The sequence below is a fragment of the Populus nigra genome, chromosome 3, assembly GCF_951802175.1.
Source record: "Populus nigra chromosome 3, ddPopNigr1.1, whole genome shotgun sequence".
Classification (NCBI taxonomy): domain Eukaryota; kingdom Viridiplantae; phylum Streptophyta; class Magnoliopsida; order Malpighiales; family Salicaceae; genus Populus; species Populus nigra.
Window position 1 is genome coordinate 19023551 of NC_084854.1, and position 17696 is coordinate 19041246.

Consider the following 17696-nt stretch of genomic DNA (forward strand, 5'->3'; position numbering starts at 1 on the left):
GAGGTGGTCACTTTCCATCCCCAAAGGAAAGCCCAATCAAGCCCATTGAATTTTAAACGTTGACACGCGTGCGACATGACTCACACATGAGAGAATTCAAAAAAGCTAGGGTTTTTGAAGTCGGGCAGTACTGGGGCAGCCAAAAAAACCCCTGCCCGTTGTTTTTTTCCTTTTTCCACGCTATGATTACCTCCTGGCTCCCGCTTCTTCATTCCATTCGAAAATAACAACGACAACAGCGATAACATTTCTTCCAAAACCCTGAAATCAATCAATCGAACAGTTTCTTCATTGAAGTCCGTCTCTCCCTTCCCTCTCTCCGTTTCCACTTCTCTCCAGCTTCAACAACGAAAGAGCAGGTCCTCTGATTGAAGGTATTACTTTATTTTTATTTCTGTTTTTTTATTCTAATCACTAGATCTTCTGTGAGGGATTTTTTATGGTTTTACTGTGAGGGCTCCTTTTCTGTTTTTCGTTAGTCGACTGTACATTTTTTTTTGTTTCGTGCATTTTTTTTGCAGTATTTGAGTATATAATTTTGGAAGGAAATCAATGTTGTTTCATTTTTATTGTTTTAATTGAGTGAATGAGATTAAAAAAGTAGTTGGAGGTTTTTTTGTTGAGTAATTTCATTATTTGATCAAGCATTTACTCTTTGAAGAAGATTGTCGATTTCGCATTTTTTTTTAATAAAAAACCCAGTTTATGGATTTGTATATGGTGGAAGAAGGCTGTGACTTTCTGTTATTTAAAAACCCAGTTTATTTTTCCAAATCAGTTCGTCTGGACTGTCATGATTACTTACCTAAATCTGCTAGAATCTATTTTTTTTCTGTGGTAATTGAAGTAAGATATTGTTGGGACTGCTTGATTAATCTTGTTGATATTTAGATATGTAGGATCTACATATCATATTTTATATGTAACGAATGCGTGCATATTTTGTAATGGATTTAGGATTTTGTACTGCCTTTGTTTTTATAGGCTATGGGGCATTCCTGTAATTAATGTTTTTTTTATCTGTTTCTCTAAATCTCTCCTAAACATTTCATTTGTTTATGGTTTGATTCTGGTTATGATTTTAACTGTTCATTAGCTCGATTTTCAATATAATTTATAAGTTATTGAAATTATTATGGTATCATATAGATGGAACTGAATGTGTTATCTTGTTGATGGATCCGTTGATGTTTATTGATGTAGATTCTACCATGTGCATATACTGTCATGGTATACAATAATTTGGTTTCACCCGTTTTTATGACTCTCAGGGTTTGATTGTATTTAATGTTTTTATCTTTCTTTTCTCATTCCATTCTGTTGTTTACCAAGTTCTTCAATTATTCATTTTGCTGCTGTTTGATTTATTGCTACTTCTTTCACTGATAGGACTTTGTGTTGTTTTCTCTTGCAGTGTTGAAAGCAATGGCATTGGAGATCACTCAGTTTCTATTGGCTGCCCAATCACCGGATGCAAATATCCGTACTCAGGCAGAGGCCAGTCTTAGGCAGTTCCAAGAGCAGAACTTGCCCCTTTTCCTTCTATCCTTGTCAGTGGAGCTTGCAAACAATGTAAAGCCTTTAGAATCACGTAGATTGGCTGGTATTGTTCTTAAAAACTCTTTAGATGCTAAAGATTCTGTGAGAAAGGAACATCTTGTTCAACAATGGATGACAATTGAAATTTCTATCAAATCACAAATCAAAGACTCACTCTTGAGAACTCTTGGGTCATCTGCATCGGAAGCAAGACACACTTCTGCCCAAGTAATTGCAAAAGTTGCTTCCATTGAGATTCCACGGAAGCAGTGGCCTGAGCTCATCGGATCATTGCTTAATAATATGACCCAGCAAGATAGTCCGGCAGCTTTGAAACAGGCGACCCTGGAAACTCTTGGATATGTTTGTGAGGTGATATCGCATCAGGATCTTGTGCAGGATGAAGTTAACTCTGTTCTCACTGCTGTTGTCCAAGGCATGAACCTTGCTGAACACAGTCATGAAGTACGTATTGCAGCAACAAAGGCCTTGTATAATGCCTTAGATTTTGCCCAGACCAACTTTGACAATGAAATGGAGCGCAATTACATCATGAAGGTGGTATGTGAAACAGCAATTTCCAAAGAGGCGGATATCAGGCAGGCTGCTTTCGAGTGTCTTGTTTCTATAGCATCAACATACTATGAGGTGCTTGAACCTTATATGCAGACCCTCTTCCAGCTAACATCAAATGCTGTAAAAGGGGATGAAGAGAGTGTTGCCCTCCAAGCAATTGAATTCTGGAGCTCCATCTGCGATGAAGAGATAGAGCTTCAAGAATATGGGACTGTTGAAGGTGGGGATTCTGGGTCTGCTCATTCACGCTTCATAGAAAAGGCCCTCCCATATCTTGTTCCTTTGTTGTTGGATACTATGTTGAAACAGGAGGATCAGGATCAGGATGATAGCATTTGGAATATATCCATGGCAGGGGGGACCTGTCTTGGTCTTGTTGCTAGAACTGTTGGGGATTCTATTGTGAAACTTGTAATGCCCTTTGTCGAGGGTAATATTCTTAACCCAGATTGGCATTGTCGCGAGGCAGCCACATATGCATTTGGCTCAATTCTAGAAGGCCCTAGCGTTGAAACATTGGGTCCACTTGTTACTAATGGCTTGGATTTTCTGCTTAATGCAATGAGGGATGAAAATAATAATGTCAAGGACACAACTGCCTGGACGCTTAGTCGTATATTTGAGTTTTTGCACTGTCCTGCCAGTGGATTTTCTGTGATTTCCCCGGAGAAGCTCGAAAGAATTGTAACTGTCTTGCTGGAGAGTATTAATGATGCTCCAAATGTAGCTGAAAAGGTTTGTGGGGCAATCTATTACCTTGCACAGGGATATGAAGATGCTGGAACAAGTTCCTCGCTTCTAACTCAACACATCCCTAGGATTATCTCTGAACTTCTCAAAACTGCTGAGCGGACAGATGGGAGCGACTTTAAGCTCAGGACTTCTGCTTATGAGACATTGAACGAGGTTGTTAGGTCTTCCAATGTTGTGGAAACATCACTAATTATTTTGGAGCTGCTCAAAAGCATCTTGCATAAATTGGGGCAGACTCTAGAGCTTCAAATTGTCTCATCAGATGATAGAGAGAAGCAAGGGGACTTGCAAGCTTCCCTTTGTGCTGTTATCCAGGTGATCATCCAAAAGCTTAGCAGCACTGATGAGACTAAGCCCAGTATACTTCAGGCAGCAGATCCAATTATGATTCTGCTCCTCAGGGTTTTTGCTTGCCGCAGCTCTACTGTGCATGAGGAAGCAATGCTTGCAATCGGTGCACTGGCTCATGCCTCTGGTCCAGAATTCGAGAAGTATATGCCTGAGTTATACAAATACCTGGAGATGGGACTACAGAATTTTGAGGAGTACGAGGTTTGTGCCATCACAGTTGGGGTGATTGGTGACATTTGCCGCGCACTGGAGGACAAAGTTTTACCATACTGTGATGGGATCATGAACCACCTTGTCTGCAATCTCCAAAGTGCTGAACTCAACCGGTCGGTCAAGCCTCCCATATTCTCCTGCTTTGGGGACATTGCTCTTGCTATAGGCGAGCAATTCTCTAAGTACATTGAGCCTACAGTAGCAATGATGCGGAGTGCTGCTGAGGTCTGTGCTCAGATGGATAATAGTGATGAGGAGTTGATGGATTATGGCAACCAGCTTAAGCGTAGCATATTTGAAGCTTATTCTGGTATTCTTCAGGGATTCAAAGATTCCAAGCCTGAGTTGATGCTGCCACATGCTGGTCACCTTTTCCAGTTCATAGAATTGGTTTTCAGAGAGAAATATAGGTATCTTGTCCTCTTTCATTTCTTTGCTTCCGCTGCTTCCTTCCCCTTCACTCTGATATATATATATATATATATACACTGCATTTATTTGTTCACATCTAATATTCTGTTCCTTGTTGTGCAGGGATGAGAGTGTTACAAAAGCAGCAGTTGCGGTGATGGGTGATCTGGCAGATGCCCTTGGTCCAAACACGAAAATACTGTTTAAAGACAAAGCATTCTGCGTTCAATTCCTCGGCGAGTGTCTTCAATCTGAAGATGAACATCTCAAAGAGACTGCAAATTGGACCCAAGTGATGATTGCTCGTGTTGTTTCATGAGATGGAGCTAAAGTTGTTTATGGTCATTGATTGCTTCATCTAGAGAATAGGCACCTTTTTTCCCCGCTCTCTCCTCTTCTAGTTTTGGTAGGCTGTGAGGGATCCCAGAAAGAAATGAGGTCATCTATCCATGTGCAAGCATGGTAGAACTCTGGTTCCTTTAATGTATCCACTAATCGGTGGTCTATTGAGTCATTTTAAAGTCCTTTTTCTCTAGCTACAAGCTCACGAATCATTCTCTAATTGCTTCATTCTTGTATGCAATGAACTCCGAGTTTGAATCAACGTGGTGTTGTGGGTTTCAGCAATCTCTAAAAATTACTTAAAATTGAGATTTTAGGGTATTTTCAAATTGAAATTTCATTTGGTGAACATACATATGTTCGGTTTTCAGTGGTTCTAAAACACTGAATAATTCACAACATAGACCAGTGCAGTATTTGGTAGGGCAGAATCAAACGGGATAAATTAAAATCATGGAGCTAGGGGCCTTCCTTTAGCCATGAACGTTAGTGCTGTTAATTTATGTGGTATGGCAGGTGTATCAAGTGACGTTCTACTTTGTATTTTTTTTTTGGATGCAATTCACGGACGGTTATTTTTAAAAGTTAAACCATGAAAAAAAAAACCTGTTAATTTAAAATTATTAATTTAAACTATTTATTTTTTCATTTTAAAAATATTAAAATATTTTATATTTTTTTATTTCAAATTAATATTTTTTTTAATGGTTTCATATCATTTTGATACATTAATATAATAAATAATTTTTAAAAATAAAAAATTATTATTTTAATATATTTTTAAATAAAAAATAATTTTAAAAACAACCACGGTTATAATTCGAATCACTCTCAGAAATATTCTCTCTCCTATTGATTTCTTGATTTTTTAGCATTTGACTATTACATGCGAAGATACTAGCTCATTTCTCATTTACTTTTATCAGATAAAGATAACCACATCTAGCACTTTTGGTAAAGCCTTGCAAGTTCATTTCAGAACAAAAATCATGAGATTGATGCATAACACAGTCAAGAATCAATTTCCTGTTCTGCGTGATTGGGAAAAGAAAGAAAATTAAATAACCCTTTTCGGTGTACATAATCTACTTTTGGTAGAATGGAACTAGAACTATAAGCTGCTAGTATGGAACTACAAACTATAAGCTAAAAAAGCCGATGATGAAGAAGAAATAAAAGGAAGATGGATTCCGCTATCTGCCGGCATCTATAAAACTTGAAGTCATGTGACCGATGGAAGATGAAGGATATGATCCTGTGATCGTGTTACTGGAAACCGAAACTTCCATAAATTTAGTGCTCCCACGCAGAGAATCAGGAGAGCCCAAATCATCAATTACAGGAAGCTTATCTTCCCAGTTAAGATACCGTATAACTTGTCTCATGGTTGGCCTGGCTTTAGGTTTGCGATGAGAACAAAGAAGACCCAACCCCAGTGCCAACTCCATTTCTTTGACCACGAATGCAGAGTTCAGCTTTGGATCAGCTGCATCAATAATTCTATCCATTCGATGGTATTCAATCACTGAATCTATCAGAATGAAGTTACTAGTTTCAACGGGTTTTCTGCCACAAGCCACTTCAAGAAGCAAAATACCGTATGCATACACATCGGAGCTGGTAGAAGACTGACCAGTGCGTGTCAATTCAGGTGCAAGATACCCTATCGTGCCAACAATATTTGTGGTGTGCGACATCGTGCCATGATCATACAACCTGGCTAGACCAAAGTCTCCTAGCCGCCCGTTCATTTCTGCATCTATCAAGACATTGCCTGACTTGACATCTCTGTGAATCACCACTTGCTCCCATTCCTCATGCAAATACAAAAGCCCTGCTGCAACGCCTTTAACAATATTCAATCTTTGCTCCCAGCTCAATACAAAGTTATTTCTCCGACTGAAGAGGAGACCGGCCAGGCTTCCATTTGGGATGAAGTCATAAACTAGGAGGAGGTCATTATTTTTCTTGCACCATCCTTGGAGATTCACCAAGTTCTTGTGCCGTAAACGTCCCAGGCTTTCAATCTCTGCTGTGAATTCTCTCAAACCCTGGATTGAGTTGTTATTGATCTTCTTAACAGCAACTTCATTTCCATTTGTAGGCAATCTACCTTTGTACACTGCGCCAAACCCACCAACTCCGATGATCTCACTCTTTTTAAAACCCTTTGTTGCTGTGTAAAGATCTTGATAGCGAAACCTGTGTGGACACTCCAATTCCCAGTCTTCAAGAGCCTCAGATTGCCGCCACTTTATTTTATACACCGTAAGAAAGAACAGCATTACAAACAGAAGAGTGGTCACACCGCATAAAGATGCGATAATAGCAATCACTGAGGGTTGGAAAGACGATGAATTTTTCTCATGCGGTGCGATAGGAAGCCGAGAAAGATTTAGTGGAGGGGCTGCTCCCTTGGTGGAAAAACTCCATCCCAGTATGTAATGAGAGCTCGCCTTATTTCCAGTAGAGGCGGAGAAACCAACATACATATCCTCCTTAACAAAAGTGCTTAGATCTTGTTGGAAGGAAATGAGTGGTTGAATCGGTTTGCCTTGGTCCATGGGAGCTATTGTTACGTTAGTACATTTAGTCACACCATTATATTCGACCCAAGCTTGAATAGGTTTACCACTCTCCAACACCAATTCTTCAAATGAATCAAGCCGGTCTACGTTGTCGTTATAAGAAGCTGGTTTTCCTGCTTTTGAATCCATGCTGTTGATGTTGATTCCGACATGATTGCCTACAGAGTCTGTACTCTTGTTGAATCCATTAACTGTGTCGAATTCAACAGCAAAAATATAGTTGGAGGACGAACCATCGTTCGTAGAGTTGAAAAGACCAAGGTAATGCCCCGCCTCAGCCCCAGGAAGCCGATCGGAGGGAGATAAGGTGAAAGCAAAGCCGAATCCTCCCTCACCTTTGGATGGAGAGATTATCTGAAAGACAAAAGCTGTGCTGAAAGAAGAAGCATTCGGAGACGAAGGTGAACTTCTGTTAAGCATTTGTACTTTTTCGGAATAAAATGCATGTCCTACAGCATTTTGCGTTTTGTTGGTGAGCCTTAGTAAACCACTAGGCTTGATAATGGAAACTTTATCAAGTGTGAGGTTTGCTTCACTTCCATTGAATCCATTGAAGAGGAATTCTACATCTTGAGCCTCAGCAACCATACAAAAGAATAAGAACAACAAAACTAAATAGATCGTCGAGGCCATGGAATTTTGAGAGCTAAGAACTTGCAACTCGAAAATAATTAATTTAAACAAGTATATTGCTTAAACAAAGAGATGGGACGTAAAACCCCCCAAGAAGTTTGGCTAGAAAGGCTAAAAAGTTTTCAATTCTTTCTTATCTCAAGAGCATGTGGTGTAGCAAGTGCAAGGAATAAAAACAAGTCTTATATTGCCTAAACAAGATGATGCAATGTACAAACCCCAACGAGAATTATTCCTGGAAAGACTTGAAATTGTCAAAGTCAATCTTAATTAGGACAGGCGAGGTAGTGTAGGAAATGCATGGTGATGTTGAGACCTGCGAAGATACTCTATAAAAAAAATTTCAAGGTTGGCTGACTCGCTAATATTACACCTAAGAATATATAGTTGTGGACTTAATGCTTAATTTATTGCATGGTTTCTAGATGCCCGTAATTTTGATTTTTTTTCTTTCCTTTCATACAGGAAAAATCAATCATCCTTTTCAGAGATATGAATCCAAAAAAACTAGATGTAATTGGTTGATCAAATCTGGATGATTCGATCGAATAACTTGAAACCCAGGTAATCTAATCTGGGCGATACTTGATTTTTTTTTTGACATATATATATTTTAATTATTTAATAAACTCTAAAAATATAATATTAATTTATAAATACTTAGTCTCACATTTTATTTTTTTAGACTACAACTCATGAATTATTTCTTTAACTTATATATATATATATATATATATATATATATATATAGATTGTTTTATAACTTTTCGATGTGGGATAACTATACTATAGTTCATATACGATACTTCATGCTTCACATTTATTTTTTATAGCTTATATTTACATTGATTATTTCTTAACTTTTCGATATGATATAACTATGTTACACTTCATGCTTTAAATTTCTTTTTTTATAACCTACATTCACATGAATTATTTCAAAACCTTTTTATATGGGATATTAAAACCTCAAACATAATTTCTTTTCTATTTTTCTGGGTTGATTCGAGTTGATTCAGGTCAACCTGTGTGACTCGAGACTTAGCCACTTTCCTGGGTCAACCCTAGACCGAGTTTAATAACTATGATTCTTTCTAGAGTTTTTTTTTTAGTTTAACGTGGGTGTCCGGGCCAGCTTTCGCGCACCTCGACTAATCCCACGGGTCCTGAAGTTAACGACCATGTAAGCCTCCAGTGGCCATCATATGAGTAACCACATGACTCGAACCTGAGATCACAGAGAGAGCAAACCTTTTGGTCCCAAGCTCTTACCACTAGGCCACTACCTAGCTAGATGGTTATCTTTCTAGAGTTATAACTAGATAATTGGTTCGCGCCATGCTGCGGATGTGGTTAATTCTCGCCAACATAAAACAAGATGTCATACAATATTAATGTTTGAAAAGAAGTATGAAAAATCTAAGAATTTAGTAACCGAAAGAGGTCACACTTGCTGTTAGAGCAATGACCAGGAAAGAAAAAAACACAAAATACCATGAATCGTTCATCTCATTCTTACTCTCATGCAATTAATTTAATTTCATTAAAAAATCAAATTCTTTTTAAAAAAGCTAGATTTAACATAGGTAAAAAAAATATCTAAGTTAACCCTTGTTACTTTCAAAACCTCAGTAAAATCTCATAAAAAGTGAATAAAAAATTATTAAAATGTTGGTGGATGAAATTAAAAAAAAACAAAGCAAGCTTGGGTGAACCTTATAAACTCAGGTTAATCTTTCAAACTCGTAACCCGTTAAATTATAGACTTAAGCTAAACTGAGAAGCTCAACACCTGCCTAATTAAGTGCCAATAGATGAAATCAATAAATTATTTCAACTAAAAAAATTCCTTTTAAAAAAGATAAATTTAACAAAGTCTGGAAAAAAAACTCAACGCAAGAAATAATGTTGGAGGAAGAAATCACAAAAAAAAAGCTTAGAAAAGGAAAAACAAAATACCAAGTAAGCCCGAGTGAACCTTGTAAACCCGAGTTAAACTCTAAAACCCGTAATCCATTAAATTCTTGACTCAGGCTCAATCCAAAAACTCAACACGTGAAGAATTAAATGTTGGAAGATGATTTCAATTAATTTAATTTAAAAACAAAGTTCCTTTTAAAAAGCTAAAGTTAACAACAACAAAAAACCAAGATAATCTATGTTATTTTCTAAACGACTAAAAAATCGCATATAAAATGAATAAAAAATAAAAAAAATGATGGAAAGTGAAAAAAAAAATTTTTTAAAAGAAAAAAATCAAGGAAGTCTATGTCAACTTCGTAAACTGAGATTAATCTTTTAAACCTATAATTTATTAAATTCTAGATCTGAGTTCAATTAAGAAGCTAAACACCTCACCGATTAAAAATTGTAGGATTAAATAATAAAAAAATAATTCTAAAAAAATCTCGCAAGGTAAAAAAATAACAATAATAAAAAAGGATTATATTTGTTAGGGAAAAAACTCAAGAATGATAAAATTGTAAAAAAAAATTAAAACCCCATCTTAAATAAAACAAATAGTAATTAAAATAATAGAAACTAAATCTGACATGTTAAAAAATTTATTGGGGATGAAATAAAAAAAATCCTTAATTTCATAAACTTTTCAAAATAAAAAAATTGTAATAAAGAGAATAAATATGAAATCTTAAGGATAACAAACCTCAGATGTTGATTTGATTTTTTTGAAGGCCAACAAGAAAATTGAGTAAGAAAGAGGAGAAAAAAAACAAAATGCCACATGTGTTAAATCAACAACAATTATACCATGCACGCAACTTGTACATGAAACTAAAAGGGAGGCAGAGACACTTCAACCAATGTCCTTGAAGCAAGGTTCTGGGCATTAGCGACCCAACATGTGTTGTCCAAACTCTTATTTCCGAGGGTAACAAAATAATTGAATTATAAGAAAAAAAAATGTAAAAAGACTATTTGACCTGTTTATTATTGTAATGACTAACAAGTCCTTGTAAAATACCTCTAAACCCTAACACAAAGCTAAATAAATTTGCAAACCAAAGACAAAATGGTAATTTTAATGTGGGAATCACAATAAAATGTGAACTGTTTTAGGTTTTGTTTTTATATAAGCTTTACATATTAGCCACGGCATAAAGTCTTCGTAGGAAATAAATATGTTTCTGTGAGCCTATTTGACCGCTAATGCAAAGATATTATTAGTTATCGCTTAGCAATCACATGCTTCCCTTTCATCGATTAGCATTGTCGGGCTACGTTTCCTAGCTAGCTTGTACAATCATCCTACTATCTTCGACTTTTTTTTTTAATTTTTAATTTATTTATTTGTGGTCCCAATAGAATCAATTCCTAGCAATATATTTGACGAGAATGACGTCGTACAGCGTTGAATTATGATAAATCAAATTGGATTAAGCCTAATTATCTTGATTTTTTTCTTAAAATATTGTATAGCGTTTTGAATTTGGACACAGTAGCTCTGCTAATTAAATTACATGGAGCAGCAATATGATAAGTTGAGATTCTTTATTTCGATATTTTTTAATCATTTTAATGGGTCGGTTTTAAAAAAAAAATATTATTTTAATATAATTTATAAAAAAACAATTTAAAAGCAATCATTATAAAGACACTATTCTAGCTTTTAATTAGTCCAGCTGTCACGGTCTTATAATCAAATTACTTAGTATTATTATTATTATTATAATAATGATGATGATAATTGATAAGTATGATGTCAATATCAGCATCATCATTAGACGTTGACTTTAACCAAGAAAATGCTGAGCAATTAACGACCCTGAAACGCGTAGAAACTTTGGGCTAGATCCCAAGGGCCAAGGCTAGGCTTTATATTTGTCATTTTGAAACCATAATAGTTCCCTCGGTTCGGGATATGGCAATACACAACTTAGGGTTAGGCCCATTATTGGACAAAAACCATTTCAAAAATAAATTTGGTATAAGCAATACATATTAATAATGAACCCTAATATAGTAAAAAAAAAGAGAGGTAAAATAGCACAACCCAAAAATTACTTATTATAACATACTTGTTTGAATTACATAAATTATTTGGAATTATCGTGACACACTTAACATATGTGATAAGTGAGTAAAAAATAATATTTCGACTTGATTAAAAAATATTTAATGACATGGTTTTTTCAACCATTAACTCTCTAAACAAAATAAAATAAATTCACAATTCATATAATTAATTTTTCCAACCTTAAGACATAATTCACATAACTAAAATATAACTTCAGTTATAATTAATATAATTATACAAATAATCAATATAACATAATATTTTATTAAAATTAAACTAATTACATGTACTTATATTTTCATAATTCTTATAAAATATAATGTAACTATATCTAATAATCGTTTCAAATTGTGGAAGGGATTGGAGGGCCACCCTAACTCATGTAACTTGAGACAAATCTGTAATATCCGTGTAGAGGCCAAGACCATTATCACCTCAACTCGTGGATAGGTCTGAGATATTTATGAACGGACCTACACCACCATCTTAACACATTCTAAAATACTTATGAATGGATCTCCATTACCATCCTAACACATCCAACTCAGGAACGAGTCTTTAGCATTTGAGGAGGTTTAGATAGAGATTTTCAACCAATGACTCAAGTAATCATAATGACATAGTGGTGGTTAGAGTTATAGTTAGAGTTTAAAATTTATTTAAAGATCTTAAGCACAAAGGGAGACTTGAATTGATTTTTCATGAATAATTTATTATTAGTATTAGTATTTTTCTATCAGATATATAATAACTATATTTTTTTAATTTTAACTCAAATAAAAATTTATAATAATATTTAAATATCATGGTAATATTTTTTTTGGAGTGCAAAAAACAAAAGAAAAAAAAGAAAAGAAAAGAATAAAAAAAGGGTCAGACCAAGTGATCATAGTAGTAGGCCAGTCATATGCCTAGCCTTACTGTACCCGTCGTTTTCATATACTTCCCATTGTGCTAATAGCATCTCCAATGCAGTTATTAAATAAAGAGCGAATTTTTTTTTTTTTGCTTTTCTTTGTTTATTTTTCATGTTTAAAGGGGAAAGTCAAATAAAATACTAAAATATATTTTTTTTATAAATGTTATTCATAGGTATATCTTAAAAGAGTTAAAACTAACAAAGTAAAGCTAACAAAAAATAAACCAATTAAATATAGTTATGTGAAAAAAAAATAACATCAAAATCATTAAAAAAAATAAAATATTTATTTATTTCACTCTAATAGAATTGAGTTTTTTTTCATTAGAGTATACATAATAAAAAAAAGTTATATTTATATTATTTAAAATATTATTTCATCCATTTATCTTTTTTAAAATAATATCTCCCATGGGAGATGCTCTAAGGCACTGAATTGTTATGAACCGACTTGAAAAGGTTTAAGATGTTTTACTGTTTATATAAACAGTAAATCAAATAATGACTTTAAGTTATTTTAGAGTGATGGATGATAGAATGCACTCCATCTTATAATTATTGTACGTTTTTCTCTCATTCTTTCATATTTCTGAGGGTTTTGTGCAGGACCTCACTATAACATGCAATGTCAATACAGCAACGACGACAAGAAGAAAATATTCATGGTAATTTTATTACCATTTTAAAAGGTATAATTTAACTAATTAAGTTCTGAATTTATTTTTAAAGATCATCAGTTTAAATTTTATAAATTTTAAAATTATTGAAGACTTACATGATTATTAACTTTAAAATCTATAGAATTAATCAAAATACACGTAAACTAACTTGAATACTAACGATTAATAATATATAAAAAAATATTCATGGTCTAAGCCATTTGTTCAACTGCATTTAAGTTATAACTACTTTTAGCAACAACTTAGAACTCCGTACCCATGACAAAACAAAAAATCTTTAATTAGAATGAACTGAAATACTGTAACCAACATATTATGTAATTCAGTGGTGTTTAATATTGAAAGTTTTCAATCATAAATTACCTCATTATGATTTAACAGATCAAACAATAATTATTCAGAAAGTTGTAAGGAATAAGATCAAAGATAAATATTCTACATAAAAAAAAAAATAAACTAGAATTTAAATTGTATAATTAAAACTAGACTACATCAAAGAAAAATAAAGGAAAAAAATAAAAACTCTTTTCCTTGAAATCGGTTGAAGAAACACTCCACTATATATAGTGTCTGTTTTCTTCTAGTTCTCTCCTTCTCGTTTATTTTATCCCCCCCTTTCAATGGTAAAAACTCACTTTTATCGGCTCTAGTCGTGGTCTTTTCCTTTCCTTGATCCTTTTTTTTTTTTTTTTTTTACTTTGGTTTAAAATTTCCCACTTTTAACTCAGAATTGGGATTTTAGGGTAAAATTCATTTTTATCCCTATAGATTCATTAATTTTACACCTTGACCACTATAGTTTGAAAGTTTTCTATATTTTAAATATCATCCCTAATCGTTTAAATAGCTAGAAAAGAAAGAACCAAAATGTATGCATGTTTAGTTAAACAAGAAAGAAAAAAAGAAACAGAGAATTTAAATCGTTGATGGCCGGTGATGAATATAATGAAGATGGAGGTGGACCTGGCAAATAAAGGTTTGGTTAGGCTCTGCGATTCGAGCATTTCCCCAGGAGACCATCCTGAGGTTGACTATGCTGATGAGAGACTTGTTGAGGAGCACGCGTCCTTGTTCATTTACAATGAAATCAGCAGAAGCTGGGCATAGTGTTTCCTAATAGATAGATGCATTAATCTTTTCACTGTAATGGATGCCATATGATTGTGATGAGGGTATGAACATGAAAAGCAAGAAATGAGATCATTGAAGGATGGTGATAGAAGAAAAGCCATTTCTATACCAGACCTGCTGCCTTTACTTGTGTTAGTGGCCTGACATGTTAATGCAAACCCCATGACAATACTTAGAGGAAAAGCCTTTCTGGGCTAATATTGACTCTCAAACAAAATATCCTGAAATTTATTCCACAGGAACCATATTTTTTTGAGAGGATGGCCTGCCATGTTAATGTAAGAACCATGACAAAGGAATCTAACTTCCATCCATTTTGGTAACCACTTTCTTGTACTTCGATACAGAAATTAGCTGGATGAACTTTATGAAGCTCAATGTCGGACCCATTTAAGAAGATGATAAATTTGTGATGACACCAGGAACATGTAAATTATCCTCTAATATGACTGCCAAATCCTGGAAATTGTTCCTTTCAACATCAAGTCTATCCGTAAAATCATATCTTTGGGGGAGAAAAAAAAGATGTTTAAGGTAAAGTGATTCCAAGCTGGAATGCTGTGAAGTATTTAATCATTGGTGCTGGCGTAGTGTGAATTGTGACCGCAAACTTCAGAAAATATTTACTGCCACTAATGATGAATTTTTGGAAGCAAGGTTTATACAGATCATTTTCTTGATTATGTTACAGAAATAAGCAGTTGAGTTTGAAAACGGAATAATGTTAGAATGACATAATCACGGTATGAGATTATAAAGCTTGGAGCTGAAGCTGTATTTCAGTGGGAACTTGATTCCCTTTTCTGATTCTATAATCATCTTCAGAGTCCTACAGAGCTTTTAGGACAAGGTTGAGGGGTTAACAGGCCAAGTTTAAGGCAGCTAACACTCCTAAATGCCCCTCTAGGCCTAAATTTGCACTATCAGAATAAAAGGATTGAGTAAATTGATTGAATAATGGACACTAACACCATCAGATTTATAACATCTTATCCAAATTTCTCCCCTTTACACTGGAAATTACTGTGGTCAGGCCATCCGTGTCAATGCTGGTTTTGGAGCTCACAATCAGAATGATTGCCAATGCCAGATTAATGTGACATAAAAAGAGCCAACAGTCCAACATTGCAAAACTCAGGCATTGAAAACTGCAACATTTCAATAGCACCATTCGGTATAAGCTAGGAAAGTGTTCTAGCCTAGAGAATAGAGATGTCAAGTTCTCTTTATTGGTCCCAGAGTTGTCAAGTTCTTAGCTTCACCTCGGTAGCAAACTGGATGGATAGGATCTTCCTCCTTACTTGAGCTGACATTATTCGGTGGAAGTGATTTGCAGGCATTTGGTATGACATTGCTTTTGTATGCATTGCAGATGTAGGTGGTAAATTTTTCATAGTCCTGCATTGAAAGTACGGTTATCACTAGCACACGAGAAAAAAAGATAGAAACCAAGGATTATGGACTAACATTTCCGAGTTGTTTACTATCCACGACAACCCAAGGCACAAACGTCTGAGGCGGACTAAGATGTGCAGTTTCATAACCGTATAGAGCTTGAAGCTGCATGTGAATTTGCTTCAAATGTTAAGGTATAATCAAAGCAAAGAACAATTGATAGTGTCGAATTACGGAATACTACAGAAGAAATGTTAGAATTGGGAAATCAGAAAGTTAAAAAGTATTTTGGTGCTACCTTCGCTCCCGTTCCATTATTGTAACAGTCCAAAATAGGTTTTTCAGGCAATCCGAGTGAGCTGAAACAAGATTGCCAATTTGAATGCCTTCCCTCAATAGCGAGGAACTCAATGCAGTAAATCAGTGCATAATATTTGTCCTGCATTACAGAATATATAGATGAATATGTCTATTTTAAAAATAATTTATTATAAAAACATATAACAATAATTTTGCTTCTAGTTAATATGAATATATGCATACGGTGATTATAGCTTATGGAAGAATAAAAAGGAGGTCCTACCACATCATGCCAGACATTGATGGCGCAGGCTTGTATTTTATTCAGAACACATTCATCAAGACCATTCTGCAAATTTTGGAAAATTCATAGTTGCATAAGACAAAAAAAAAAAAAAACTAAATACTCTACGAGAAAAGAAGAGAGTTGAAAATTTGTATGGTAGTAGCACATCTTTGTCAACATCACTTTGACATTAGCTAGCCTGGAATTACCGGTTGCCGTTCTTCAATGGAACAATATGAAGGCCTAAGGCAGATAATTAAAAAACACACAATCGAAAACTTAAAAGATCATAGCTAATACAGAGTTAAGAGAGTATTCTTTGCTAATTATAGACTCGACAAGATCAGATACTTAACACTGAAAAAAGAGAAAATGGGCCCTCGTTTTTAGTGGATGATCTAGCAGCTTTTGGCTCTTTGTGTGTGTGCGCGCGCGCGCAGTGAGGGCAGATGACATTTCAAAAGCAAATGAAGATGTAGAAGATGGATGTCACCTGACAGATGATGGTGCTGTCAGTTTTGTTGACATGAGCATTACCCCATGGTACCATCCTGAGATTGATGATGTTGATAAGATCATCGTTGAAGACCCTAGCAAGACTTTGGACAATGAAGTTTGCACAGGATGGGCATAAAGCTTCATAATAAACCGAGAGGTTAACCTTTTGACGACTGATAGATGATGAATCCTTGATATCACTAGGATCCGAATGAGAAGCAGCATGAGATGGAGGTAGAAGGAAGATCAACAGGAGAGTAATGATGAAAGAGAATACTAGTTTCCCAGAAGCCATTTTTGTAAGCATAGCACGTATACAGATGCTTTTCCAGTGTGTCGACTTATAAAAGGGTGGTAATTTTGACGATGGTAAACCGACAACAATGCCCTTAATTAAACTCATATCCATGCTTTCCTAAAAGACAAATGACCATCAATTTTAATGTTTAAGATTTTTGTATTTTCCCTATCCTTTTCGAATTACAAATGAACTTGACAGGGACAAGGAATACTATTAATGCTATTAGCTTATAATCATTTTAGCTTGTATAAACTGAGCTTCTGGGGCCAACGGATTTCATGATTTAATGAATTCTGCAGGTTTATTTTCCTTCGACTTTCTGATCTAAAGCTATGGTTTCTTTTCTTTCTCATCAATCTTTGAAGTGGAAGGACTTGCAGTCCACTTCTACGTATAAAGAATGTTTCAAGGAGTAGCAAGATGACCTAAAGCAAACAAAACATTACTCATTGATCACATTATTTTCCATAATTTTTTCCCAACACAATGTTGTACAGGCACAGTAACCTCTTGCAAATTGTAGCAGATATTAGCCCACAACTTTATGACTAAAATGACAAGAGTCGAAGGACAGGACATCTCTGTGATGAGGCTCTCTGTACACTGCATTTCAAGTCGAATAATAACTGCGGCAGTTATGAACCGCGTGCTTTGATTTAACAAAGCTACTGAAGGTATATGAGAATCTTGACTTTCTTGAATATTGAGATTTCTTGAAGATTTTATAGGTTGTATGGTTTCCAA

At 34.8% G+C, this 17696-nt stretch overlaps 3 protein-coding genes across 4 annotated transcripts; 1 reads left to right on the forward strand and 2 right to left on the reverse strand.

The window, feature by feature from the left end:
• The first annotated feature begins 142 nt into the window (after positions 1–142).
• Positions 143–4466, forward strand: LOC133689288 (importin subunit beta-1-like). 2 transcript variants are annotated; one of them, XM_062109095.1, is made up of 3 exons: positions 143–374; positions 1424–3842; positions 3967–4466. In XM_062109095.1, exons 2-3 carry the CDS (start codon positions 1426–1428, stop codon positions 4160–4162), a joined length of 2613 nt encoding a protein of 870 aa, XP_061965079.1. In that variant the 5' UTR covers positions 143–374; positions 1424–1425; the 3' UTR covers positions 4163–4466. The 2 variants fall into 2 exon arrangements, with proteins under 2 accessions (XP_061965079.1, XP_061965077.1); XM_062109093.1 differs by having other exon boundaries at positions 144–374; positions 1415–3842.
• Positions 4467–5134: 668 nt separating this feature from the next.
• LOC133689032 (probable L-type lectin-domain containing receptor kinase VI.1) lies at positions 5135–7575 on the reverse strand. The gene has a single exon (XM_062108737.1). It carries the CDS (start codon positions 7404–7406, stop codon positions 5379–5381), a length of 2028 nt encoding a protein of 675 aa, XP_061964721.1. The 5' UTR covers positions 7407–7575; the 3' UTR covers positions 5135–5378.
• A 7523-nt stretch (positions 7576–15098) lies between these two features.
• Positions 15099–17055, reverse strand: LOC133688077 (gamma-interferon-responsive lysosomal thiol protein-like). The gene is made up of 5 exons (XM_062107464.1): positions 16647–17055; positions 16151–16216; positions 15866–16006; positions 15640–15732; positions 15099–15570 (listed from the first exon to the last, which is right to left on the reverse strand). Exons 1-5 carry the CDS (start codon positions 17052–17054, stop codon positions 15388–15390), a joined length of 891 nt encoding a protein of 296 aa, XP_061963448.1. The 5' UTR covers position 17055; the 3' UTR covers positions 15099–15387.
• Positions 17056–17696: the final 641 nt, after the last annotated feature.

Coding starts and splice junctions, on each gene's coding strand:
- LOC133689288 (XM_062109095.1), top strand. CDS start 1,426: ATGGCATTGGAGATCACTCAGTTTCTATTGGCTGCCCAATCACCGGAT. Junction 3,843..3,966: donor GTTTTCAGAGAGAAATATAG/GTATCTTGTCCT, acceptor CTTGTTGTGCAG/GGATGAGAGTGTTACAAAAG.
- LOC133689032 (XM_062108737.1), bottom strand. CDS start 7,406: ATGGCCTCGACGATCTATTTAGTTTTGTTGTTCTTATTCTTTTGTATG.
- LOC133688077 (XM_062107464.1), bottom strand. CDS start 17,054: ATGAGTTTAATTAAGGGCATTGTTGTCGGTTTACCATCGTCAAAATTA. Junction 16,217..16,646: donor ACAGCACCATCATCTGTCAG/GTGACATCCATC, acceptor CAAAATTTGCAG/AATGGTCTTGATGAATGTGT. Junction 15,571..15,639: donor ATAGTAAACAACTCGGAAAT/GTTAGTCCATAA, acceptor CTTTCAATGCAG/GACTATGAAAAATTTACCAC.